Source organism: Oncorhynchus gorbuscha, linkage group LG12, assembly GCF_021184085.1.
Source record: "Oncorhynchus gorbuscha isolate QuinsamMale2020 ecotype Even-year linkage group LG12, OgorEven_v1.0, whole genome shotgun sequence".
NCBI lineage: Eukaryota > Metazoa > Chordata > Actinopteri > Salmoniformes > Salmonidae > Oncorhynchus > Oncorhynchus gorbuscha.
Genome location: NC_060184.1, coordinates 58,646,993 through 58,674,586, shown reverse-complemented (window position 1 = coordinate 58,674,586; position 27,594 = coordinate 58,646,993). Strand labels below are relative to the sequence as shown.

Below are 27,594 nucleotides of genomic sequence, written 5' to 3'. Positions count from 1 at the left end.
TTTTGTTTGTTTTGGTGCAGTTTCTCTTAAAAAAAAAAATTCCCCCCCAAAACAATTTGAACACTTTTCCCATCTCAGGTCATAACCTTTGATTCAGTGCCAGGGAGGTCAAAAACACACAACCAAATGACCTAGCTACTGCGGAGCAGAGAGACAAGCACCCCTCCTAACGCCACCCCCTCTCCACACACAGATACCTGTCTAATACCCCACTCCTCTCTACAGGTACTTGCGTTGTTACTATTACGCAGTCCGCAGTCTGATCAACATCGGTGGTCTTCCAGAGCCCCACACAGTCTTTGAGATTACCTTTCAGTTGACAAACTTTTTCGTGGGTGTCTTCGTGTTCTCCAGTTTGATTGGACAGGTAACAGGAAGAGACATAGTCAGATAGATCTCCCATTGGCTTTCCCATCTAGGCTCTAGAGCTCCTATTGACATAATCAAAGCCCCCCATTACCCCGATTCATCTGGAAACCTTAACCTTAGCAGTGTTTCTTACATCACAACCTAGTCTCTGTCTTTGTCATAGCCATAGCATAGATGTCGTAGAGAATAACTGGGTAGGCGGTTCTCTTTCAATTATTAGTTTCAGCAGGTTTTTCAGTTCTCATCTTCTGTGTTGGGTGACTTTACCGAAAGGAATGTTTTCACTTCGGGTAAGAACAAGCTACTGAGACTTGGCTAGCTTAGCTGCAAGGCTTAGCAAACCTGGCAAGCTCGCTGCAAGTCTAGCTAGCTTTTTTTAGGTCGAGAGACATGCTTTTGTTCGTCGCAAGTCCAACAAAGCGCTAGCTTCCTTTGGCTAACATTGTGCTTACTAGCTAAGTTGCTAGCACATGAGGCGAATGGAATTGTAGCTACGTTCACATTGTTAAATGATTAGCTTTCTCCGGCTAGTACTGTGCCAGGCTATTAACCCACGTGGTGAACGCTAGTTTAGTTTCACTTTATTCTCGGATTTGCTGTTTTTTTGGCACCATGGAGCCTGCCAGGCCCGGCCCGGCCACTGCCCCAGCACATCTATGTCCATGCAGTTTAACCATATCATGCTGTCTGCCTGGGTCCTGAACTCATGGGGGTGGCAGTGCAGAGAGGGACTGGAACGACGGGAAGAAACTCCCCTCTCAAACTGTTCCAGGCAAGCAACTCCTCTCATCCATCCCAGCTTGTGTGACGGAAGCCAAACGTAACTAGGACAAACCCTTGACTGACAAGTTCCAAACCTGACTTTTTGCCAACCGGTGGTCGAGCCCTCACTGGTCAACCACCTCAACCCCAGTGCCTCATCACTGAAAGGCACTTCCTTCTATGGTAAGATGGACAAATGTTTTGCATTTATCTGCCAAAAGTTTACGTGTTCTGTACAGGCATTGCAAGTTTTTCCTTACTGCTTGCCTACCAATTCGATAAGATGCTGGAGATGCATACTCTTTTAGCAAGTCTAACCCAGACTTTTGGGATGAGATCTGTGTCGTCACAGACCTCTACCTCAGATCCTCCAGAGGCACCATTCAAGGCTGTGGCTGTGCCATGAGCCTTGCAGTGGTGGGGTGGAGAGCCTTTTGGCTCAACTTGTCCAGCCTGTTGGACAAAGCGAAAGCACATTTCCTTGACCCTCCTGTCAAGCCAGCCCACAGACCTGGGAACAGCAGAGACCGAACCCACAATTCTGGTCCCCGAACAGGGGTTGACAGTGGGGAAAATCAAGGACCCACCCAGCTGATTTATTTCCATATATGGGGGAAGGGGTACACCCCCTGCAGCAGAGAGGGGCAGCCAGCAGTTCACCTCTGTGCTCCTGGAACCCATGTCCTTGCATTCGCTCTCAAGGAAGACGAGGGGAATCGGCCATTGTGTCAACACTGCCCTTGTCAATAAAAAAGTATCTGCTGTATCCAGGTGTCATACCAAGGACATAGAGCAAAAATTGTGAGAGTCTACTGACCTGTGGCCTACTTGCCACCTGTGGCCTACTCGCCACAAGAGCAGGGAACTGGCGCGCATGCACAGTCCAGCCCTGGGCCTGGACCATGGTAACAAAGGGGTACAGACTGCAGTGTCGTGTCTTTGGCATCATTAAACTAAAGACTTATTATTTAATAACTCTGTAATTATTATTACGCGATTAAACTGATTAATCATGTGACTGTAATTAACTAGGAAGACGGGGCACCGAGGAAAATATTAAGATTATAAGTAATAATTTTCCTAATATATAAATTTCAGATATTAATATCTGATCACTTAGTCTTCTGATTAATGAATTATTCTTTACCTCACGTTAGTCTCATTCCAAACGTCGTAAATGGTTGGTTATCTGCACAAACCCTGTCTTCACTATGAGTCATCCATACATCAATTGTCTTAAATGATTTATTTACTAACAAAGTAATTCACAGAAATGCATAACCAAACAGTAGATAGTTACAAGGAAATGATAACGGAGTTTCCCTAGTGGGCTAAACCGGCATCGCGGCTTGGTGTACAAAAGGGAAGTGGGGGTCAACTGAGATGAGACACTGGAAAGTTGATAATTATAACAATTGAAATGCTAATCCTTTGCACATGAACGCTCACTGATTCGGGAACAATTGCAATCAATATATATATTTACATTCAGTGTGTCGTCGGGATCTCGGTTGAAAAGTTTGTTTCTGTTGGAGAGTTTGTCCGCTCTCTCTCTCTCTGTCGTGGTTAGAATGGATAGTTCAGAGTGACATTCATTCATGTCGTTATAGAATAGATGTTTCGGCGGTTGTCTGTCTTCACGTTCAATGATACCGAATTCCTAGCTGCAGACTAGTAATTAATATCAAATACTTGTTCTTATTCTGTCGGTATCGATAGTCTAAGAGTTTAACCACGTGGTATAGTTAAAAGATTCAGCCATCTACTCAAATCTTAGGTTTATGGTCTCCTCTCAAACCTTGGCCCTCTCGTTATCGAGGTAAGCTGGTCTGCAACCTTTGTCCTCTCGTAAATTGAGAGAAACATGGTCTGTTGAGAAATTCTCAAGGTGGGGGTTTTATTCGGAAGAGCAGAAAGGGGCCTGTCCCAGGACGCCAGACCATAACTGTGCTCATGGGGGGTCCTCTGATTTAGTTAAACTCCAAAGGGAATTTGAGTTTCCTTCATTAAACAGTCCAAAATCACATTACACAATTTCACAAACAGTATCATCCTCACTCATTCATCTTAAACAACAATTAGATGTAAGCCTCATATCTGAGGCTATTGTATAAACAGCGTTATGGTAATGTGGCCGTATTGTCTCCCATGAGTTTCACAAAATTGTACCAAACGGACCAGTTCGTAGCTGGATTCTTTGCCGATCTTTGACAGTGGGAAGGCATTCCCCACTGTTAATGTCTATCTAGCTGCTATCTCGGCCTGTCATATAGGTTTTAACAATAACAGTGGGAAAACACACCTCGTTATTGTTTCATGAAGGGGCAGTCCACTTACCTCCTGTATCAAAGCCTTTGCTCCATCTTTTGGCTATTTCACGAGCCGCTGGAAAGCGCTGACTGGTTTACTGGTCGCCTTTATGTCCGCAAAGTGAGTGAGTCAGCTCACTATTCGTGTCTACAGTTTGCCCCGGGCTTTTCCAAGGTTTCTTTGTTGCCCAACCTTGTCTTTATGCCTAAGGTCAGCGACCTTGGCTTTACACCCGCCACCCTTCACTTCTACGGAAGAAGAGCATATCCATAATTTGTGACCAGTACGTACATTACATGTATACTTGGATAGAACAAGAGCTTTGCACAAAAGCGACCAACTCTTTGTGTCCTGGGCACCTCCTTGCAAGGAGGCCCCTCTCTTGTCAACGGTTATCACATTGGATTGTGGAAGCTATTATATTGGCCTAAAATAGCAAGGGCTTACAGTCTGCAGAGAGTCTGAGGGCTCACTCCAGAGGTATGTTTACCTCTTGGGAATTGTTCAAGGCATCTCCTTACAGGAGATTTGCGATGTGGCTTGTTGGGTATCCCCTCATACTTTTATGAGGTTCTACCAGTTAGACATCATTGTACCTTCTTTGGCGCATATTGTCCTCAGTATCGTGGCCTTTGAGGGTTGATATGTCGAGACTACCTGGCTTTGGAGAGCATGCTTGCGATACGGGAGTTGGCCAAAATCCCACATGTGAGATATGTGGGATTTTTGAAAGAGAACTCAAGGTTACTTTCGTAACACCGGTTCTCTAATATTATAGGTGAGATATCTCACCGCATTCCCCTACTCGCAAGAGTGTGAGGAAGTTCGGAATGCTTGAAAATGACTAGAGGGCGGGCGAGTTGCTCCTTATTGTGAGGGGAGGGGCTCACCTCATTTGCCACTCGACCTGTCTGTCTCCAACAAATGTGTGCAATTGATTCTTTGAGCTTCTGAGATTCAGGTCAATCCCATATGTGAGATATCTCACTCATTATATCAGAGAACTGGGGTTACGAAAGTAACTCAGTTTCCTGGATACAGATTAAGCCTAGTCCTTGACTAAAAAGCAATCTCACTGTTGTGTTGAAGGTGCCGTTTAGTCCAGGATTAGACTCAACCTGTTTAAGTGAACAAAAGAAGATGTTTGATAATAGCGTTATTTCCCTGGCCCATAGCCACCTCAGTCTCCGGACTCTGATCTATCCAGACGGATATAGATATAAACTCAGCAAAAAAAGGAATGTCCTCTCACTGTCAACTACTTTAATTTTCAGCAAACTTAACATGTGTAAATATTTGTATGAACATAACAAGATTCAACAACTGAAACATAAACTGAACAAGTTCCACAGACATGTGACTAACATAAATGGTATAATGTGTCCCTGAACAAAAGGGGAGTCAAAATCAAAAGTAACGGTCAGTATCTGGTGTGGCCACCAGCTACATTTAGTACTGCAGTGCATCTCCTCCTCATGGACTGCACCAGATTTGCCAGTTCTTGTTACCCCACTTTTCCACCAAGGCACCTGCAAGTTCCCGGACATTTCTGGGGGGAATGGCCCTAGCCCTCACTCTCCGATCCAACAGGTCCCAGGAGTGCTCAATGCGATTGAGATCCGGGCTCGTCGCTTGCCATGGCAGAACACTGATATTCTTGTCTTGCAGGAAATCACACACAGAACGAGCAGTATCGCTGTTGGCATTGTCATGCTGGAGGGTCATGTCAGGATGAGCCTGCAGTTAGGGTACCACATGAGGGAGGAGGATGTCTTCCCTGTAACGCACAGCGTTGAGATTGCCTGCAATGACAACAAGCTCAGTCCGATGATGCTATGACACACCGCCCCAGACCATGACAGACCCTCCACCTCGATCCCGCTCCAGAGTACAGGCCTCGGTGTAACGCTCATTCCTTTGACGATGAACGCGAATCCGACCATCACCACTGGTGAAACAAAATCACGACTCGTCAGTGAAGAGCACTTTTTGCCAGTCCTGTCTGGTTCAGCGATGGTGGGTTTGTGACCATAGGTAACGTCGTTGCCGGTGATGTCTGGTGAGGACCTGCCTTACAACAGGCCTACAAGCCCACAGTACAGCCTCTCTCAGCCTATTGAGGACAGTCTGGGCACTGATGGAGTGATTGTGCATTGCTGGTGTAACTCGTGCAGTTGTTATTGCCATCCTGTAAATGTCCGGCAGGTCTGATGTTCGGATGTACCGATCCTGTGCAGGTGTTGTTACACGTGGTCTGCCACTGCGAGGACGATCAGCTGTCCGTCCTGTCTCCCTGTAGTGCTGTCTCAGGCATCTCACAGTACGGACATTGCAATTTATTGCCCTGGCCACTGCAGTCCTCATGCCTCCTTGCAGCATGCCTAAGGCACGTTCACGCAGATGAGCTGGGACCCTGGGCATTTTTCTTTCGGTGTTTTTCAGAGTCAGTAGAAAGGCCTCTTTAGTGTCCTAAGTTCTCATAACTGTGACCTTAATTGCCTACTGTCTGTAAGCTGTTGTGTCTTAACAACTGTTCCACAGGTGCATGTTCATTATTTGTTTAAGGTTCATTGAACAAGCATGGGAAACAGTGTTAAACCTTTTACAATGAAGATCTGTGAAGTTATTTGGATTTTTACAAATTATCTTTGAAAAACAGGGTCCTGAAAAAGGGACATTTCTTTTTTTTGCTGAGTTTAGTAGATTATAAACCTGTAGAAATGCAGGTAAGTAGTCAAGGTGGTGGATTGGTAATGAATCAAATATGATTTTATCCTTCTGACCAGCCTCACTGACCTATATTTAGCTTGGAATTCCTGTGACATGTTTATTTGATATATTGTAAATGTCACTTATTACATTTGTTTCAAGTTGGTGTGTGCGCGCGGGGGTGGGGGTTTGTAAAAAAATATATATTTACCTGTAATTTTGCTGACAACCAACTTGTAACAAATGGACCTATGAATATAAATTGAACTTGAGCCCAGTTGACTTATGTGTCTAATATGATCCATTCCAGATGAGAGATGTCATTGGGGCTGCCACCACAGGCCAGACCTACTTTCGTGCCTCCATGGACAACACTGTGTATTATATGGTGTCAAATAACATCCCCAAAATATGCCAGAACAGAATACGCACCTGGTACAACTACACCTGGGACGCCCAGGGCATGCTGGGTAAGGAAACTCTCAGGCTGCGTCTCAAGTAGCACTCTATTCCCTATTTTAGACGCAACCTCAATATTTTACTTCAAGCATTAAAGGTAGACTCTACAAAATGACGTTGCCAGGAGCAGCACCAGAAACAGTGAGATGAGCGAGATGCAACACTTCGCTCTCCCACAGTATCTGTGCACGCCTCGCTCTTAGTTGTCCCAGAAATTGACCCACTATGCCGTTTACTTTCTGCATCTACATCATATCGCCGAGTCTACCTTTAACAGAGGCTCAGGTCTAAGTGAATACGAGTTCTGTTCGATAAGACATCCGTAATTACCTGTGTATTTATGGTTCATCTTGCCTGCCTTTAGATGAGTCTGAGCTGCTGGAGCAGATGCCTCTCGTCATGAGGACAGCCATTGCTGTTGACATCAACCTGGCTACCTTCCAGAAAATTGATCTATTTAAGGTACACACGAAAGCACGTATGCAAGCACACTAGTGGTGCGTGAGTCCGCTATGTGATAAAGTGAAGAGCTGAGGCCCTAACCCGACCCTAACCTGCTAATATAGAACATGCGCTATAGGCTACAGTCAGAGACTGCGGAATTATTTTTTGAAAGGGGGTGCAGGATTGTTTTGGTCCTGATTTAGATATATTTCTGTTTATAAATTCCAATATTTTTTTGTAGGCTATTTGTTAGTCAACTTGTCTATAGTTAGATACATGTAGCTTTTCTTTTGACCTTATATGTTGCCCTAGAAAACTAAATAAACCCTTGCTCACCAGAATAATATCATAGATCGATACAATGAATGATTCAGTGTCTATTGTAGTGGTAGTGTAGTGTTGACATCGATAAAGTTATCTCTGTCATCTCTGCTTCTTTCGCGGAACAAAGACGTTTAGGGACCTGTGATAAAATGCAATACATTTTTTGACTGGAAATATTTTCTGTGCAAAATTTCCAAATGACAAATATTTGACCAGTTGTAAGGACATAGAAAGCTGTAAAAACGACCCAACATGTTTCTGGTAATATTTCAGGTTGGATTGGATGCATATTTTATGTGGTTGAAATACTATCAGCTTTTATGATGCTGATAAAGATAGCACCACTACAGACAGTATCTAACTGCGAGTTCACATTCTCTCAAGATGGTGAAAGAAAGAAATCACTCCACTCCTGTTCCCAAGTCAACATTTACCCTACATTTGGTGTATAATTTTAATACAAGACATACTTAATTCTGCAGTAGTTAATATTAAGGCTGTGTGAGAGGTTATAGACCTACAGTCAGTGTCCAGATTTCAGTTTCCATTTAGACCATCTGAACAGTAGGCTACGGTTCCCTTGATGTGCCCTAGGCCTATTTGAAGCTACCACCTCTCACAGTCTCACTTCAGAATTAGACGTTCATCCATGTTTCTCTCAAATGTCACATTTCAAAGTTGTTCCAAACATCAAATTTCCTAGTGTTTAAGGTTAAGTTTAGACATTAACTCTGAATGTTTAAGGTTAGGGTTAAGTTCAGGCATTAACTCCAAATTCTTACGGTTAGGCATTAACTTTGAATGGTTAAGGTTTGGGATAGGCTTAAAACTCAAATGTAAAAATCAACTTTCTATCGCTGGATTCAAACGTGCAACATTTGGAATCCGAGGCAAATACTTACGCCCATCTGCCATCCCCATCTGCCACCACCTACTTGAACGTAACAGCTCTCGCTGTTGCCCCTAGTGGCCGGTATCCACGTCATCTCCTGACATACTCCGAAATGGATGTACGTCGAATACTGACTTGTATCACTGGTGACCTGGCTGATTTTAAGTCCCCATCTTGTTATTGTAGATTTTATATAGCACCTCACAATCATCACAAATAACATAGCAAGCACTTCTATCATCCTCTTTTACCACTTCACCAAATCTTTCCCAAACATTACTTTTTTGGCCCTCTCTTCTCTTTGTTTTCAACACTCCATTTTGCAGCTTTTCACTTATTGAATTAAACTATGACATTTTCGTTATTGCCTCTGTGGATTGATATGTATTTTTTCTGCCTGTTCCCAAAAGCATTGGGCGTGTAGTGTATTTGGCTCATGTACAGTACAGTTAGGCCTTAGAACGAGTGCCTCATGTCCACCAGATACATCATACACTTTGCATTCAGTTGGAAGTCATTCATTGCCAATGGAGCAGTCTGCAACACTATGTTAGGGGTGCCGTGGTGCGTTCTGTGTACCACGTGTTCAATATTTTCAGCTCATTCGTTGCTTTACCATGCGGTGGTACAAACAGAAGTGCAAACACAGACTCCAACCAGCTAGCTTTTAGCAAGATGAAAAGCAAAGCACATAGGTCAAGTACTGAAAATGCGGGGCCAGCAAAACAAACAAAATGCATCTGGTGGACATCAAGCATTAGGCTTACACACTAATGCCAGATAGCCTATATTAATTCAAGGAAAACCTAAATGTAGCCTATAGACATAAATTGCACAAGAATTATACATTTATGGATTTTTTAAGGTATTGTTTTCTCTTTATTCAAACCGCCCGGCTGCAACCCACCCGCCCTTTATCCATACAATATTTCATGACCCTAAACCCGCCAGGATATGAGTCAACCCGCGCATCACTAACACGCACACACACACACTTACAAAAAGCACAGACAAACATTACTTAAAGGAAAACTCCACCCAAAAACTATATTTCGGTATTTGTTTCATTAGGCCATTGTTGATATAGGCCCAAATTTTTTTGCATGTCAGCGATCAAATTTTCAAGATACATCACTTTCAAAGTACAGAAATACAGCCAGTATGATGCATTTTGCATCATATCTTGAATGTTCCTTTAATCAACCTCACAGAAATGTGTACATGTAATACCTTGTGATGCTTTAGTCTATGATGTTGAATTGTATTTCCTCAGGGTTGTGATAACCAGATGTTGGTAGACATGTTGCTGAGGCTTAAGTCTATTATATATCTACCTGGGGACTTTGTGGTGCAGAAGGTGAGTTTGTGTGTGAGTGTGTTTTATTGACTACCTTCTCTATCTGCTGCTACCTAAGCACTTCCTTGACCATGTCAAACATAATCCTGTCATCGCTGGAGGTGAAATTACGTAGAGGGAGAGAGGGAGAGAGAGAGAGATAAACAAAAAAGGGGTGATAGAGAGAGACGCGGTCATGGAATTAGCTGTTTCATGTAGTCTATAAAGGAACTGTTAAATGTGGTCAGCTCACACTATTTCGTCCGCATAGGGTAATATTGGTAAAGACATGCAGTATACTCAGCTTTTTAAAATCATCTATATGTGTGTATATTTGGTTCCCCATAGGGAGATAATGTTAAAAGAGATGTACAGTGCCTTCAGAAAGTATTCATACCCCTTGATTTATTCCACTATTATTGCACACAGAGTGAATTCATGCAACTTATTATGTGACAATTGTCATAACTCTCCTGTGACGATCTGAAGGATCAGGTTACAGGGGGGTCCGCTCTACAGCATGCTCTCTCTCATAGAGGGGGAGAGCGGAAAGTAGACTGCTTTATGGTCAGTCATAAAATACGCTGTCCCTATGCTCTGTAGTGTTCGAGGTTGGAATGTAAACTAGAACACAGAGAGACCCTTGGCCATCAAAATATTTAATAATGATGTTTCTATTTTTGAGAATGTGGGAATGGTCCGTGGACACTTAAGGGACAGTCATGTGGAGTGTGTTTCATTTGGTGACCTAATGAAGGACAGGAAACACACATAACTGTATCTCTTAAAGTGTACAGTCCCCACGTTGGAAGGGCTACACTTCTACAGGCCACGTAGACGATGCAGCTGTAGATTTGGCTACACGGCTGGAAATGGTTCAACTCTGAGACTATCGATCACTACAGAATTTCCTAGACGTGTATAATTACTAGTCTGAAGCGAGAAATTACAGTTGAAGTCGGACGTTTACATACACTTAGGTAGGAGTCATTATAACTCGTTTTTCAACCACACAAATTTCTCGTTAACAAACTATAGTTTTGGCAAGTCGGTTAGGACAGCTACTTTGTGCATGACACAAGTCATTTTTCCAACAATTGTTTACAGACAGACTATTTCACTTATAATTCACTGTATCACAATTCTAGTGGGTCAGAAGTTTACATAGACTAAGTTGACTGTGCCTTGAAACAGCTTGGAACATTCCAGAAAATAATATCATGGCTTTAGAAGCTTCTGATAGGCTAATTGACATCATTTGAGTCAATTGGAGGTGTACCTGTGGATGTATTTCAAGGCCTACCTTCAAACTCAGTGCCTCTTTGAATGACATAATGGGAAGATCTAAAGAAATCAGCCAAGACCTCAGAAAAAAAATTGTAGACCTACCTTCAAGCAATTTCCAAATGCCTGAAGGTACCACGTTCATCTGTACAAACAATAGTACGCAAGTATAAACACCATGGGACCACGCAGCCGTCATACCGCTCAGGAAGGAGACTCATTCTGTCTCCTAGAGATGAACGTACTTTGGTGTGAAAAGTGCTTATCAATTCCAGAACAACAGCAAAGGACCTTGTGAAGATACTGAAGGAAACAGGTATAAAAGTATCTATATCCACAGTAAAACGAGTCCTGAAAGGGCACTCAGCAAGGAAGAAGCCACAGCTCCAAAACTGCCATAAAAAAGACAGACTACGGTTTGCAACTGCACATGGGGACAAAGATCGTACTTTTTGGAGAAATGTCCTCTGGTCTGATGAAACAAAAATAGAACTGTTTGGCCATAATGACCATTGTTATGTTTGTAGGAGAAAGGGGGATGCTTGCAAGCCGAAGAACACCATCCCAACCGTGAAGCACGGGGGTGGCAGCATCATGTTGTGGGGGTGCTTTGCTGCAGGAGGGACTGGTGCACTTCACAAAATAGATGGCATCATGAGGGACTAAAATTATGTGGATATATTGAAGTCTTCCCTAGCATACTTCCAAAGTTGTGGCAAAATGGCTTAAGGACAACACAGTCAAGGTTTTGGAGTGGCCATCACAAAGCCCTGACCTCAACCCTATAGAAAATGTGTGGGCAGAACTGAAAAAGTGTGTGCGAGCAAAGAGGCCTACAAACCTGACTCAGTTACACCAGCTCTGTCAGGAGGAATGGGCCAAAATTCATCCAACTTATTGTGGGAAGCTTGTGGGAGGCTACCCGAAAAGTTTGACCCAAGTTAAGCAATTTAAAGGCAATGCTACCAAATACTAATTGACTGTATGTAAACTTCTGACCACTGGGAATGTGATGAAAGAAAGAAATGCTCAAATAAATCATTCTCTTTACTATTATTCTGAGATTTGACATTCTTAAAACAAAGTGGTGACCTACTGACCTAAGACTAAGACTTGGATTAGAAGTCAGGAATTGTGAAAAACGGAGTTTAAATGTATTTGGCTAAGGTGTATGTAAACGTTAGACTTCCGAAGTCTAGTACGAGAATACTGACAACCGCGGAACTATCTATTCTAAGCAACGACCAACGGTAGGCCTGACGTATCCATTATAACAGACACTATCCAGAGCTGCGGAGAAAGCTACAACCACAAAGAACATTGTGACTTCTGGGGAAGTTAACCAGAGACTCTCTGATGAACTGACTCTCCAGCAGACGGACCGGTGAATCCAACAGAGAAGACAGCAACGGCATACGGGCGTAAATATATACATTGCAATTATTCCCGAAAAAGGTGCAAAGGATTATCATTTCAATTAATATAATTATAGACTGTGTATAGTGAATCCATTTTTCCTTGCCTGCTCTTTCTCAGTCCCCACCCCCTTTCCTTTGTCTACCAAGCCGTCATATCGGCTTCGTCCGCTAGAGACTTTGTCTTTGTATCATGTAGTAACCCAAATATCTAATGTTTGTTTGTTATCTAATTCTGTGTGATTATTTAGTTACTTAGTAAATAAATAATTATGCCAATTTGTATATCGCTGATTCATGATTTAGGCTAGGGTTCGTGCAGGTCTCCAAGGGTTTGCGACGTTCAGTAATGAGTACTGATGCGGTAATAATAATTCATTAACAGAAGACTGTAATTGATCAGATTTTAAAATATATTTTCAATTCAAGCTGTAACACAACAAAATGTGGAAAAAGTCAAGGGGTGTGAATCATTTCTGAAGGCACTGTACATAATGGGGTGTGAATACTTTCTGAAGGTACTGTACATCTATAGCATCTATCCAACTATCTTATCCCGTAGGGAGATATTGGCAAAGAGATGTACATAATCAAGTCTGGAGCAGTACAGGTGGTTGGTGGACCAGATAACTCCATCGTGTTCGTTACACTGAAGGCCGGCTGTGTGTTTGGAGAAATCAGGTACAGAACAGAGCTCTCCTGTGAACATGAAACAACGGGCTGCATCTGAAATGGCACACTATTTCCTACAGTGCACTATTTGACCAGGGCCCATATAATAAGGCTCTGTTAAAAAGTAATCCTCTATGCACTCTAATCAAAAGTAGTGCACTATCGGCCTCCCGGGTTGCAGTGGTTAAGGGCGCTGTACTGCAAGTTGTGCACTATGTAGGAAATAGGCTGCCATTTCGGAAGCAGAGATGGTGTAGCCAACACCAAGAGGCTTGTTGTGAATTTATGTTATACAATTGGAGTGTTTTTCTTCAACAGTCTGTTGCAATCGTCTAAAGATGGCGGGAACAGGAGGACGGCTAATGTCAAAGCTCACGGCTTTGCTAACCTGTCCGTCCTGGAAAAGAAGGATCTCTTTGAAATTCTGGTCCACTACCCAATGGCTCAGAAGGTTCTAGCCAGGAAAGGAAAGTAAGAGAGGAGATTGGCTGTATTATTGGTACTGCATTGGATTAGTTCCTAGTTTTAATCTAAGATAATTAGTTAGTAGTAGTAGTCTCTTGTAGGGGAAACATTTAAAATGCTAAAGAATACTGCTTCCCTGCTAACCTTTATCAATACAAATATGTATCTGGATAATCCATCTATACTGTAATAGCTCATCAAACTCTATTTATAGTTTATTGAGCTATAGATGGACTATTCAAATAAAATGTTGTCATGTAATGGAGATATACTTGACTCCTTTTTGACTCATTATTTTCCAAGGAAACTGATGAAGGCTAAGGGTCCAGCTGCTGCTAAGGCTGTTGAAGATAAAAAGAAAGGACTGGCGCTGTTCGGACCCAAACCCCCCACTCCTAAAATGCTGCGTGTCTTAGGGGGCAGCAAAGGCTTTTTGGAGAAACTCAAGGTAAGAAACATCCCTTACTCTCACTTTGACCTGTTGTTAACAACAGTCATGTACCGTATATGTTCAGTTTACAGTTGATAATGTACAAGGCAACTATTATAAATACTGTTAGTGGCTCGAGCTGGTTTGTAATCTACTGTACTGTGTTGTGGTTTTCTTTCTCTTGTAGCATGCCACTCAAAATCATAAAGATTGAGAATATCATCGTATCATCTGCATCGTTTCTCATATGTATTACTTTTGTGGTGAATTTACAGTGCATTATTGTTCAATCCCCTCTTTACTCACAGCTAAATGAACAGTATGTGAGTGTGTGTACAGAACACTATTTTGAGGGATTTGTGTAAGAGGGATACAACTACCCTCTCGCATATTATCGTTTAGAATTGTTTAATCTTTCAAAAACTTTATTAAGATGTGCAATAATTAAAGAAAAGACAAAGTGGAAAAAATGAATATTTCTAGAAGCATTTTGATCATTTTTCTTTTCATATCAATTATCAACTATATTTCAGGTTTAGAAACTGTTATTTTTGTGACCAATGACGATTTATATTTGCCAATACACAACTCATGTAGTTTGTGGTGACAGTTATGGATGCAGTGCCAATCAAAGGATTTATTTTTCCGTGTAACGGGTGAGTAACAGTTCAGCTACGAAACAAGCTACTTAAGTGACATTTAAGACGATCTGTCTGCTTTGTAAGATACACATTTACCTAAATAAATACATTCTCATTTACTAACAACTGCATCAGTTCCATAGTATCATATTCTTCTTCGTGATCTATTTATGTGTTGTGTTGAATAGTAGTTGAATGTGAAAGCAAGCCAACCATGGAGATCTCAGTCCAATAACCCCCTTATCCAGGGTGGGACATTTTGAAGTCTTAGCTAGGAAAGGGGTGGGACATTTTGAAGTCTTAGCTAGGAAAGGGGCGGGACATTGTGATGTTTAATTAAGTAAGTGGTCTCCTCTCTGTATCTGTCCCCAGCTTTAACACACGGTAGCCAGTGAAGCTAAGAATAACCCAAATACTATATTCACTTTAACATAGCTGAGTTTAGCCCCTACCTAAGAGTCACGGTGCAATTATTCTATTGCTACTTTACTATTGTGTATTAAAGAAATGTACCTGAATCTGGTGTTAAACTTGTTTGAAGTTTGTTGATCAACTCTTGGACTTCTCTGATTGATCAATTCATTGATTTGAATTCATTGTCAATTATCCAAACCTACTGTCAAGATTGCTGCAGCCATGGACAAGAAACAAAATGGCCTCCTACGGTAGAGTTGCTGCTCATTCAACACCTTTGAGTAGAGTACATTTACCAAACAGTCCAACGTCACAGGAAGAGTGTTGGAGACGTGAAGCAGCCATAGGTGGCAGTGATAGCTGCTCTTTGTTGACCCATCCCATAGGAAGAGTGGAGAAGTGTGAAGAGCAGAGGGGGAGTTCCTATGAAGGAATTCATGGAACTGGAGATTAATTACCTGAGGCAGGCTGTCGCTCCGACTGTCAGGCATTCAGGGTTAGACAGTTAGTTAGACAGACGAGAGAATCTAAGGATCAGATCTGTTACCCTGGATAGGCTCGCCGGGTTCTCTGTTGCTCACACTGCCCACTAGCCAAACAACCACCATGTTTGGCAAGCTCAAAGCACTGTTCTCGGTACCCGAGCCACCTCCGAAGCCGGATGCCACTGCTGCTCCTGCCACGGCTCCTGCCCCCGCACCAGCTCCTGCTCCTGCCCCAGCACCTCCAGCAAAGGTAAGGCATCGCCTCTCTTTCCTAAACACTACAGCGGGATATATCATTGAAAGTGTTTTCCGGCAGGATGAATACTTAGACATAGGGGTAGAAATGTATTCATTTTTAGAGCGGTTGAATAAACACTGCCTATATTATTACCACTGATTATATAGATATTGTGGGACTTTAGTATAATGACTGGCTGTTATTGATGTATGTAAATGTTGTTTAGGATTGTTTCTGAATGTCTTAAACTGTACACAGGATGAAATGGCCCTAAAGATGTAATATAATATGGTTGACATATACAGTCAACATACGGTTTGACTAATTAACCTTATCCCATGACAAATTGCTCGAAACAGTATTTTGTCTTTATATTTTATAATGCTTGCTCTTTACCAAAAAAGTGGTGGGGCATCCAGTCTGCTGTTGTTTGAATCCCAGATGGCCCCTTTAAAGTGGACAAAATGTCATGTTCTAAATTAATATTAGATTCAACAGTATCTCTCAGTGATTGTGACACTGGCCAGTGACTCATGAGATGGTGAGATGGACTGGACAGCAAACCATGTCAGCTGAGTCAGTCGGATTAGGGAAAGCCTCAGGTTGAAACAGGCTGGACTCTGAAGCATTGAAACCAAGCTATCTCAAATACCTCCTATCAACAGTATAGCATAGCACTAGGGTTGAGAAGCACTTATAGCCTGGGTTTCAGGCTGAGTAATTGGCCTTTGTAGAGGAGAAGAAGTTGTCAACCAACATGAGATGAGGTGTAACCAAACATCATAATGGCGTTTAGAAGGAATATGTGTGACTCTTGCTCACAATTAAATAATTGATTATTTATCGAGTTAAAGTTCAAATTGTAACGTTTCGGCCGTCAGTGGCCTGAGTAATTGGCCTCAGTCTGGAAAGACTCTTATAGAAAGTGTTTGTTATTGAAGAGGAGGAGGGAGTTCATGTATGAAAGACACCGAGAGGATTTTCACTGATTTAATTATTGGATCATCCTTTTCTTAGGATATGATTAAGATGTTTGTTAATAAGACAAAAAACATTAATCTATCATAGACTCCAAAGTAAGAAAATGCTCACTTTGGAGTTAGACAGATGTACTGTCTACAAGCCATGAGTTTTCATACACTTTATTTCCAACATGGATTCTGCCCCTGTCCCTCCAAGTGCATCCTGGGCATTGAATGAAGAACCCAAGCCCTCCGAAAAAAATAATAGTTTGATTTTGTGAGATGGGATACACTTAATTGTTTCCACAGCATCATACTTATGAGTACTGGCATACCGGACACCCCCGCACACCTCACAAGGTGGGAGGGCCCACGAGCTCTGGGGGCCCATGCGCCTGTCATCGATGCCTATTTTTTTGTTGTTGTAATAAATCATTTTGACAGTAACCCTCCAAAAAGTAATTCATGAACCTTTTTAATTTCCATATGTACTAGAAAGGTAAGTGTTTCTTTCTTGAGCTTCAAGAATATGACTGGTCAAAAAGCCTCAGGCCTTAAAAAATAATAATTGAACTGTGTCACTTCGGTGCTATTTGGCACCTGTCTTCATGTCTCATTGGACCATATCTAATAGTAGGAGTGCTGATCTAGGATCAGTTTAGCCTGTTCAGGTAATAATGAATAAAAGGGGAAATCTGTTGGTGAATATTGGCTATTGTTTTTAGTGAGGTAACAGCATTGTTTTCCCAGGAAGAGGAGAAGCCTGCAGAGAAAAAGGATGAGGAGAAGAAAGAGGAAGAACCTAAGAAGGAGGAGGCTAAACCAGCAGGCAAGTTTGTTTGTTTTCATCTAGCATTTTCTCTTGCTTCTATATGCTATTGAACTTGCTCAGTTTGTGTCATATAATACTCAAACACAAGGGGACAGAATTAAGACTTTTCATTGTTGGCGTTTTGGCTGTGGCACATACCCAGAAATGTTGCAGCCACAACATTAACGAAGTCTCATTCTACCCTCTTGTCTATGGATTTCCTGGAACTCCAGGAGATGTATATTAACTTTAGCTTTATTTTACCCAACAGTACTATATATAACAATGGGCTGGGTTTCAAGTAAAGAACAAAAACAAAGCAGAAGTTGAAGGTTTCTGGCAAAAAAAACGTATGTTTGATTTGGGATCCAGTTGAGTTTATTTTTGCGTAACTAACAGAGTATACTGCAAAAAAAAACATTTTTTGTTGATTACATTATTCCAAAAATACTTTTTCTTACACTGGGAATCTGGCAGACCTCTACATTTGATTTAACAAGGCCCAAACTCCCAAAGTGATTGTGACATGTGAAGCTTTGGCTCCCTGATTCTTCAATATCCTCCCTTTCTCTCAGGCTCTCATTCAAAGATAGTAACTTACTACTTACTACATTTTACTCCATCATATCATTCAATTATTTTATTTAGTAACAACTCAATTTGATTCCATGATATAATTAAATTGTTTGTTTATCATATCATTCCAGTTAACTATTTCAATGCTGAGGTGAAAGATAAGCTAATGTTTGATCTACCTGTGTTGTTGAGACATGAGTGCTGGTTTGGGAAGTAGGACACACATGACAGCCTGCTCCCTAGTCCATCTGTCTGTTCCTATACATCAGCAGCAGAAACAACACATGTCCACTCCCTCGGCACCTTTTCTCTTTCACTAATCCACATCTCAGAGACACACACTGACACTCAGTGCATTCTAGAACAACAAATGCTTCATTTATGATAGCTTTTTGTGTGTAATGGCAGTAACCAATTCCGTTACTTTCAGATGTTGTCATGTTGTTTTTCCCCTTTTTCCCCTAAGTAATATATATTGAGTATACAAAGCAAGCTCTTTCCATGACATATACTGCCCAGGTGAAAGCTACGATCCCATATTGATGCCACTTGTTAAATCCACTTCAATCAGTGTAGATGAAGAGGAGGGGACAGGTTAAAGAAGGATATTTAAGCCGAGACAATTGAGACATGGATTGTGTATGTGTGCCATTCAGAGGGTGATTGATTTGTTAAAAAAGTTTGAAATATCCAATAAATGTCTTTCCACTTCATGATTGTGTCCCACTTGTTGTTGATTCTTCACAAAAAAATACAGTTTTATATCTTTATGTTTGAAGCCTGAAATGTGGCTAAAGGTCGCAAAGTTCAAGGGGGCCGAATACTTTCGCAAGGCACTGTATACTCAGTGTATGGTCTAAAATGGCATATATTATTATTATCTTAAGTTTCAGTCTCTACTCACGTTCTACACTGATCCACTTGCTCATATTATCTTTTGTACACTACCCATAGATCCTGCCCCAGCCCCTGCCCCAGCCCCAGCCCCTGCCCCAGCCCCAGCTCCTGCCCCTGCCCCTGCCCCGGCCGCTGCCCCAGCACCTGCACCTGCAGAAGGGGACAAACCCGCTGATGGGGCTGAAGGGTAAGAACATGAATAACACCTGGCTGTGAAACTGTCTATGGGCTATTAGTTCAGCCAGTACACCCCACAGGAACTGCCAAATAGGGGTAGTAGGACATAACAGTTGTTAAAGAGATCGGGGAGAACATGGGGAGTGAGAGAGAGTTCATACTGGGGCTGTTCATCTACTGAGATAAGATGTGTTAATAATAATCTCATTTTATTTGACACGTGCCGAATACAACGTGTAAAAAGCTTATACATGTGTTGTCCGTACACAGCACAGTAACATGTAGACTAGTCTCTTCCCACAACTGCAGTGACTGTGGCTTGTGGGAAGACAATAGTCTACATGTTTACAGTACTAAGGACAACATAAGCAAGATTACAAATAGACTATTAGTGCGGTGTAGGCCTATATTGTGTCTGCAGGCAGCTGCTTAGCGATGGCTTGATGTTTTTCCTCCTCACTACAGAATGACTTGCAGCTTATGACTCCCAAAGTAGCTGAATAAGATTATGGGATTATGGGTATTTGTGATTTAAGGAGGTCAGGGGATGGGTGGCGGTAGTTCACGTGTAAGTTTTATTTTAAAAGGTTTTCTTTGCTTTCTCTCTGTACTCTAGCTAATTTCTGACTTCAAGGAAGTAGGCTAACTTTTACAGTGGAATAGTCGCCGGTCTTGATTGAGAGAACTTCTATTCTGTATTTGGCTTCTGTAAAGGCTTGATTTCACATACAGTGTGTGTGACTTGTGCTGAAATCCTATTTCCTTGTTGAGGTACAGCCAAGTAAAAACAGAACGGAAATCCCACCTGCTACTATTTCTGGCTATACAGAGTAGTAAGCTCCATACCTCTTAATGTGTGTGTGTGTGTGTACTCTTAAATGCTTCATCTGGTATAGAATTCTTATAAGATGCTAGTGGGAAATATCTTTAAGCACAGTGCAGAGAAACGAGAACCATTCCTGCAGTGGAATTATTGATTTGATTTGATTTGACTGACCAAAGTGCCCTCTAGTGGCCTCATGGGTGGAATGTCAATAATATTTTTCATAATTTCATAATTAATAAACAGTATTTCAAAGAATATGCTGAAAATCAGCTGTTTCTATGTCAAACGGTTTTGTTATTTTTCAGTCTTCTGTGATGAATATAAAAGTGTAATATTGGGATGCAAACTCAACATTGAATACATTACAATTCTATATCTGACATGGTACAACCATGTATGTGATGTGTATACTTTTGTTTCAAAGTAGAATAAATATGATGTGTGAACCTGATTTAGCCCACTGCAGTAAATTAAAAAGGGACAGATAAAATATGAATACCAGTCCAATACAGCATCTTCTCAGAGTATATTAGGGATATACAGTACAGATGGAAAGTATTCTTAGTTTCCTGGCACACCTGGCAATTACTTTGTAACCAACTAATCACTAGCACCAGGATTACCTCCAGTGCGTCTGGAGAGAGCACGAGAGAGAGAGACGGTGATTATATTTGTTCCTAGTACTAAGATGGCAGGTGGGTGGTATGCTGCTGTGCTGAGTATGACTCAATAGGTCCCCATGGACAACACAGCCATGGTGGTCCCACTGAGTTTACACAGGCAGCTCAATTCTGATCTTTTGCCAAATTATCAGTGATCTGACTGGTCAAAAGACCAATTAGTTGCAAAAGATCAGAATTGGGCAGACTTTGTAAACACAACCATAATGATTGCGAGGAGTTCTGTGCATGTAGCGAATGCAGCTCTGTACACCCAGGATCAAATCTAGGCCCTATCTAATACCATACTGTCGGGCCGGGTTTCCCGACTTAATTTGGCCCAGGGGTGGTTTTATTTTGCTTTTAAGTTTTAAGTTTTCTGTGGGAAAAAAAATCATATATTCTGTACCAGTCAAAAGTTTGGACACACCTACTCATTCCAGGGTTATTCTTTATTTATTTTTTTACTATTTTCTACATTGTAGAATAATAGTGAAGACATCAAAACTATTAAATAAAACATATGGAATCATGTAGTAACCAAAAAAGTGTTAAACAAATCAAAATACATTTTATATTTGAGATTCTTCAAAGTATCCACCCTTTGTCTTGATGACAGCTCGAAGCAAATCAAATCAATTTGTATTGGTCACATACACGTGGTTAGCAGATGTTAATGTGAGTGCAGCGAAATGCTTGTGCTTCTAGTTCCGACAGTGCAGTAGTATCTAAGTAATCAAACAAATCCACAACAACTACCATTATACACACAAATCTAAATGAATAAGAATATGTTCATATAAATACAGTTGAAGTCAAAAGTTTACATACACTTAGGTTGGAGTCATTAAAACTTGTTTTTCAACCACTCCACAAATGTCTTGCTAACAAACTATAGTTTTGGCAAGTCAGTTAGGACATCTTTGAAGCAACATCTCAAGACATCAGTCAGGAAGTTAAAACTTGGTCGCAAATGGGTCTTCCAAATGGACAATGGCCCCAAGCATATTTCCAAAGTTGTGGCAAAATGGCTTAAGGACAATAAAGTCATGGTATTGGAGTGGCCATCACAAAGCCCTGACCTCAATCCTATAGAGCATATGTGGGCAGAACGGAAAAAGCGTGTGCGAGCAAGGAGGCCTACAAACCTGATTCAGTTACACCAGCTCTGTCAGGAGGAATGGGCCAAAATTCACCCAACATTTTGTGGGAAGCTTGTAGAAGGCTACCCAATGTTATGCAGGTGAGTGAGGACCCAAAAGCGACTTAACAGAAACTGAGTTTATTAAAGTCCAAACAGAGAAAACATAATCCTCAATCCTTTACAGGAAATGTCCAAACAGGGAAAACATAAATCCTCTTAGTTGTTGAGGAGAATTGCAGGATAAGCGGCAACAGACTGCAGGTCCCTTCGGGTAGGCGCGGGCCGTAGCGGACAGAGACACCTGCTCACACGCAGCATCTGATGAAAAGGCAAAACATGACAGGACGGAACAAGGACACAGCAAACAGCAAACAAGAATCCGACAAGGACAGAGGCAGAAACCGAGAGAGAAATAGGGACCTAATCAGAGGGCAAAATAGGGGACAGGTGTGAGAGAGTTAAACGAGGTCGTTAGGAGAATGAGGAACAGCTGGGAGCAGGAACGGAACGATAGAGAGAGAGAGGGATAGAGAGAGAGAAAGAAACCTAATACGACAGCAGGGGGAAACGAAGAGAAGAGAAAGCACAGGGACAAGACATGACAATACATGACAATACATGACACCCAAGTTAAACAATTTAAAGGCAATGCTAACAAATACTAATTGAGTGTATTTAAACTTCTGACCCACTGGGAATGTGATGAAAGAATTAAAAGCTGAAATAAATCATTCTCTCTACTATTATTCTGACATTTCACATTCTTCAAATAAAGTGGTGATCCTAACTGACCTAAGATGGGGAATTTTTACTAGGATTAAATATCGGAAATTGTGAAAAACTGAGTTTAAATGTATTTGGCTAAGGTGTATGTAAACTTCTGACTTCAACTGTATATTGATGATTGATGGCTGTTCGGCATAGGCAAGATGCAGTAGATGGTATAGAATACAGTTTATACATATGGGATGCGTAATGTAGGATATGTAGACATTATTAAAGTGGCATTATTTAAAGTGACTAGTGATACCTATATTAAATTATTAAATCGGCCAGATATTTGAGTCTCTATGTTACCAGCGGCCACTCTGTTAGTGATGGCTGTTTAACTGTCTGGTGGCCTTGAGAGCTGTTTTCAGTCTCTCGGTACCAGCTTTGATGCACCTGTACTGACCTCGCCTTCTGGATGATAACGGAGTGAACAGGCAGTAGCTGGTTGTTGTCCTTGATTATCTTTTTGGCCTTCCTGTGACATCGGGTGATGTAGGTGTCCTGGAGGGCAGGTAGTTTGCCCCCGGGAATGCGTTGTGCATCTGGAGAGCATTGCGGGTCTGGGCAGAGCAGTTGCCATACCAGGCGGTGATACAGCCCGACATCTGTCAAATTTGTGAGGGTTTTATGTGACAAGACAAATTTCTTCAGCCTCTTAAGAGGCACTGTTGCGCCTTCTTCTCTACGATGTCTGTGTGGGTGGACCATTTCAGTTTGTCCGTGATGTGTACGCCAAGGAACTTAAAACTTTCCACCTTCTCCACTACTGTCCCGTCGATGTGGATGGGGGAACGCTCCCTCTGCTGTTTCCTGAAGTCCACGATCATCTCCTTTGTTTTGTTGCTGTTGAGTGAGAGGTTATTCTCCTGACACCACACTCCGAAGGCCCTCACCTCCTTCTTGTAGGCCATCTCGTCGTTGTTGGTAATCAAGCCTACCACTGCAAACTTGATGATTGAGTTGGAGGCAGGGTCGAAAGCCCAGGACCCAGTTGCACAGGGCGGGGTCGAGTTAGAGTTAGAGTAGTAATGGTCCAGAATGCTACCAACTTGTCACGCATTCAATATGTAGATAGAATTTAGGAAGCCTTGTTCTCAGATTAGGTTTGTTAAAATCCGCAGCTACAATAAATGCAGCCTCAGGGTATATGTTTCCAATTTAAATATAGTCCAGGGAAGTACTTTCAGGGCCGTCAAGGTATCTGCTTGGAGGGGCGGGGTAGGGGTATACACGGCTGTGACTATAATCGAAGAGAATTCTCTTGGTATACAATGCAGTCGGCATTTGATTGTAAGGAATTCTGAGGTCAGGTGAACAATAGGACTTGAGTTCCTGTATGTTGTTATCATTGCACCATGAGTCGCTAATCATAAGGCATACACCCCAGCCTTTCTTTTTACCAGAGAGATGTTGTTTCTGTCGGCGCAATGCGTGAAGAAACCGGGTGGCAGAACCGACTCTGACAACATATCCCAAGTGAGCCATGTTTCTGTGAAACAGAGAATGTTACAATCTCTGATGTCCCTCTGGAAGGCAACTCGTGCCCTAATTTCGTCCACCTTATTGTCTAGAGATTGGATTTTTATCTGGGTTTCACCTGTAGCATCATTTCTGGGGCACTCACAGATAATATCTTTGCAGTTTTGAAAACGTCAGGGTGTTTTCGTTCCAAAGCTGCCAATTATATGCATAGTCGAGCATCTTTTTGTGACAAAATATTGCACTTAAAACGGGCACGTTTTTTTTATCCAATAATGAAATAGCGCCCCCATAGCTTCAAGAGGTTAATGCGTCTGAGCCAATCAATTATGTTGTGGCTAGGAATGGGTGGTATACAGAGGATAGCCCTATTTGGTTAAAGTACAAGTCAATGTTATGGCAAGAACAGCTGAAATAAGCAAAGAGAAACGACAGTCCATTATTACTTTAAAACATGAAGGTCAGTCAGGAAAATGCCAAGAACTTTTAAAGTTTCTTCAAGTGCAGTCACAAAAACCATCAAGCGCTATGATGAAACTGGCTCACATGAGGACCACCACAGGAAGGAAAGACCCAGAGTTACAGTACCTCTGCTGCAGAAGATAAATTGATTAGAGTCAACTGCACGTCAGATTGCAGCCCAAATAAACAGACACATCTCAACATAAAACGGTTCAGAGGATACTGGGGGTGAATAGGAGGGTGAATAGTTATGCATGCTCAAGTTTTCAGTTCTATTGTCTTATTTCTTGTTTGTAACACACCCAAAAATATTTTGCATCTTCAAAGTGGTAGGCATGTTGTGTAAATCAAATGATACAAACTCCCCCAAATCCATTTTAATTCCAGGTTGTAAGGCAACAAAATAGGAAAAATGCCAAGGAATGAATACTTTCTCAAGCCACTGTATATATACACTACCGTTCAAATGTTTGGGGTCACTTAGAAATGTCAGTGACTCCGGGATGCTGGCCTTCTAGGCAGAGTTGCAAATAAAAGGTAATATCTGGCCAATAAAAGAAAATATTAAAATGGGCAAAAGGACAGACACTGGACAGAGGAACTCTGCCTAGAAGGCCAGCATCCCGGAGTCACCTCTTCACTGTTGACGTTGAGACTGGTGTTTTGTGGGTACCATTTAATGAAGCTGCCAGTTGAGGACTTGTGAGGTGTCTGTTTCTCAAACTAGACACTCTAATGTACTTGTCCTCTTGCTCAGTTTGGCACCGGGGCCTCCCACTTCTCTTTCTATTCTGTTTAGAGCCAGTTTGTGCTGTTCTGTGAAGGGAGTTGTACACAGTGTCGTATGAGATCTTCAGTTTCTTGGCAATTTCTCACATGGAATAGCCTTCATTTCTCAGAACAAGAATAGACTGGCGATTTTGAGCCTGAATCGAACCCACAAATGCTGATGCTCCAGATACTCAACTCGTCTAAAGAAGGACAGTTTTATTGCCTCTTTAATCAAAACAACAGTTTTCAGCTGTGCTAACATAATTGCAAAAGGGTTTTCTAATGATAAATTAGCCTTTTAAAATCATCAACTTGGATTAGCTAACACAACATGCCATTGTAACACAGGAGTGATGGTTGCTGATAATGGGCTTCTGTACACCTATGTAGATTTTGCATAAAAATTTGTCATTTCCAGCTACTATAGTTGTTTACAACATTAACAATGTCTACACTGTAAAACAAGGTTGTCCACTATCGACATATTATTTTGGCCATCAAAATGTTAGCTATTAAACTCAGATCCAACAATAATATCAAGGGGTTAGAAATCCAGGGCTTAAAAACAAAGGTGTCATTGTAATCAAATCAAATCAAATCAAATTTATTTATATAGCCCTTCGTACATCAGCTGATATCTCAAAGTGCTGTACAGAAACCCAGCCTAAAACCCCAAACAGCAAACAATGCAGGTGTAAAATCAAATCAAATTGTACACTGATGATTCATGTTTTCTTTTAAATCCACAACTTGGATCCCTACACAGTCTCATAGAGGTATAGAGATCGAGATACTTTTTCTAACCTCTCTGGATTTACAACCAAATTAATTATTAAGTGTACTATATTACGTATTGGATCGCAAACAAATACAACTTTTACATTACAGTGTAGTTTACCAATAAAATGGTCTAATGGTGATGTGGACATGATTAAATATTAATGCTTTAGACCTCTCACTTTAAAAAAAAGTATAATCTTTGTAAATTATATCATAAATACTGTAAGACTGATTGATTTATGTCACACATGCAGCTAACAAAAATATATGGAAATGTGTGCTCTACCCAAAATTACAACCAACTAATTGCAGCATTACTGCAAAAAAATAGGGGAGGGTTAGAAAGTAATAAAGGAAAATATATATATATTTTTAAGATGTGTGTGTACGTATATATATGGATTCTTGGATTTGATGCCTTCTTGGATTGCACTTGTAATGTAACTCATTTAAGTTAATATATATTAATATAATATATATATTAATATATATTTTTACATTGTTTGCAAACTGATATGTGACACGCATTAATACAAAAATAACATGTAAAACAGGCAACAAAAAAAAATTTTTTTTTTGACCGGTCACCACTGTACTGATGTAATCAGTAGCCCGCCAAAAAAAATCTCAGCACCTGGTCCGGACTGCCCTTACATGCAATATCTATTTAAGGAACATGCCATGACATTCATCCTCCTTTTATTTGAACACAAATCATGTTCTTCTTCTGATTATTTGAATTAATTAGAACCCTGTTAAACAATTTGTCCTCTTGTCTCTTGATGCAGTGAAGAGCAGCCCCCTCCTCCACCTCCGCCGGTTGTGTACAGCAGGTATGCAGATGACACACTCCGGGAAGTTGTCAAACGGCTAAGAGACCGGACAAATACCTACAAAGAGATTGCCATTGACCCCTATGCTACCACACCTGAAATCAGCCCCCCTATCAGTAAGTGGACCTACTGTAAACAGATGTTGTTGTGTCAATCAGTCAGTCAGTCAATCAATCAATCAATCAATCACTTTGGTTTTTGATTAGTTAGAGTTGTCTAATAAGGAACCGTATATGTATCATACTGTATGTATAATATATTGTACTTCAATACATATCGACCATGTTAAAATTTAGAAGGCCTGATATGCTCAATGATGAAGCCCAAATGTTAGACTATATAATTAAAAACTCCTCTGCTATTCCATACCACTCATATCATTCATAATGGTTTCTGCCTGTTTTCTACAGCCCCGGTCTTGAGGAAACCAGACTACCTGAGGAAGAAGGAGGCAGAGAGGATAAAAGCAGAGGACGATGCAATAAAAAAAGCAGAAGCAGACGCGATAAAGGCAGTAGAGATGGCAAAGAAAAAGGAGGAGAAAGCGAAGGCAGATGCGGAGAAGAAGGAGGCAGAGCGGCTAAAGAAACAGGAGGAGGAGCAGGCAGCTAGAGATGCATCCATTTGTCCCACGATCAGCTTTTCCTTCATTGACACTATGCTCCAACCAGTTGAAGACGCCATGGACTCAGTGCTTGGTAACACCATAGATCCATTCACAGGTAGTGCTCAGTTACATACTAAAGTACACCTACACACTACACTACAGCTACACATTAGGTAGGCAACTAGCGGTG

At 41.4% G+C, this 27,594-nt stretch overlaps 2 protein-coding genes across 4 annotated transcripts in view; both read left to right on the top strand.

Annotated features, from left to right (window-relative positions):
* LOC123991162 (cyclic nucleotide-gated cation channel beta-3-like) overlaps positions 1 to 15,035 on the top strand; it is a 28,952-nt gene extending 13,917 nt beyond the window's left edge. For 2 of the 3 annotated variants that reach the window (XM_046292442.1, XM_046292439.1), the window contains exons 11-18: positions 226 to 367; positions 6,461 to 6,620; positions 6,974 to 7,071; positions 9,543 to 9,626; positions 12,867 to 12,985; positions 13,295 to 13,447; positions 13,745 to 13,889; positions 14,059 to 15,035. In XM_046292442.1, the coding sequence (XP_046148398.1) occupies positions 226 to 367; positions 6,461 to 6,620; positions 6,974 to 7,071; positions 9,543 to 9,626; positions 12,867 to 12,985; positions 13,295 to 13,447; positions 13,745 to 13,889; positions 14,059 to 14,085 (928 nt within the window). In that variant the 3' untranslated portion in view covers positions 14,086 to 15,035. The remainder of the gene's footprint in view (positions 1 to 225; positions 368 to 6,460; positions 6,621 to 6,973; positions 7,072 to 9,542; positions 9,627 to 12,866; positions 12,986 to 13,294; positions 13,448 to 13,744; positions 13,890 to 14,058) is intronic. The other variant, XM_046292441.1, reaches the window with a different exon arrangement.
* Positions 15,036 to 15,532: 497 nt separating this feature from the next.
* LOC123990397 (cyclic nucleotide-gated cation channel beta-3-like) overlaps positions 15,533 to 27,594 on the top strand; it is a 39,922-nt gene continuing 27,860 nt past the window's right edge. The window contains exons 1-5 of the mRNA XM_046290954.1: positions 15,533 to 15,661; positions 17,362 to 17,440; positions 18,953 to 19,082; positions 26,753 to 26,913; positions 27,208 to 27,519. Of these exons, the coding sequence (XP_046146910.1) occupies positions 15,533 to 15,661; positions 17,362 to 17,440; positions 18,953 to 19,082; positions 26,753 to 26,913; positions 27,208 to 27,519 (811 nt within the window). The remainder of the gene's footprint in view (positions 15,662 to 17,361; positions 17,441 to 18,952; positions 19,083 to 26,752; positions 26,914 to 27,207; positions 27,520 to 27,594) is intronic.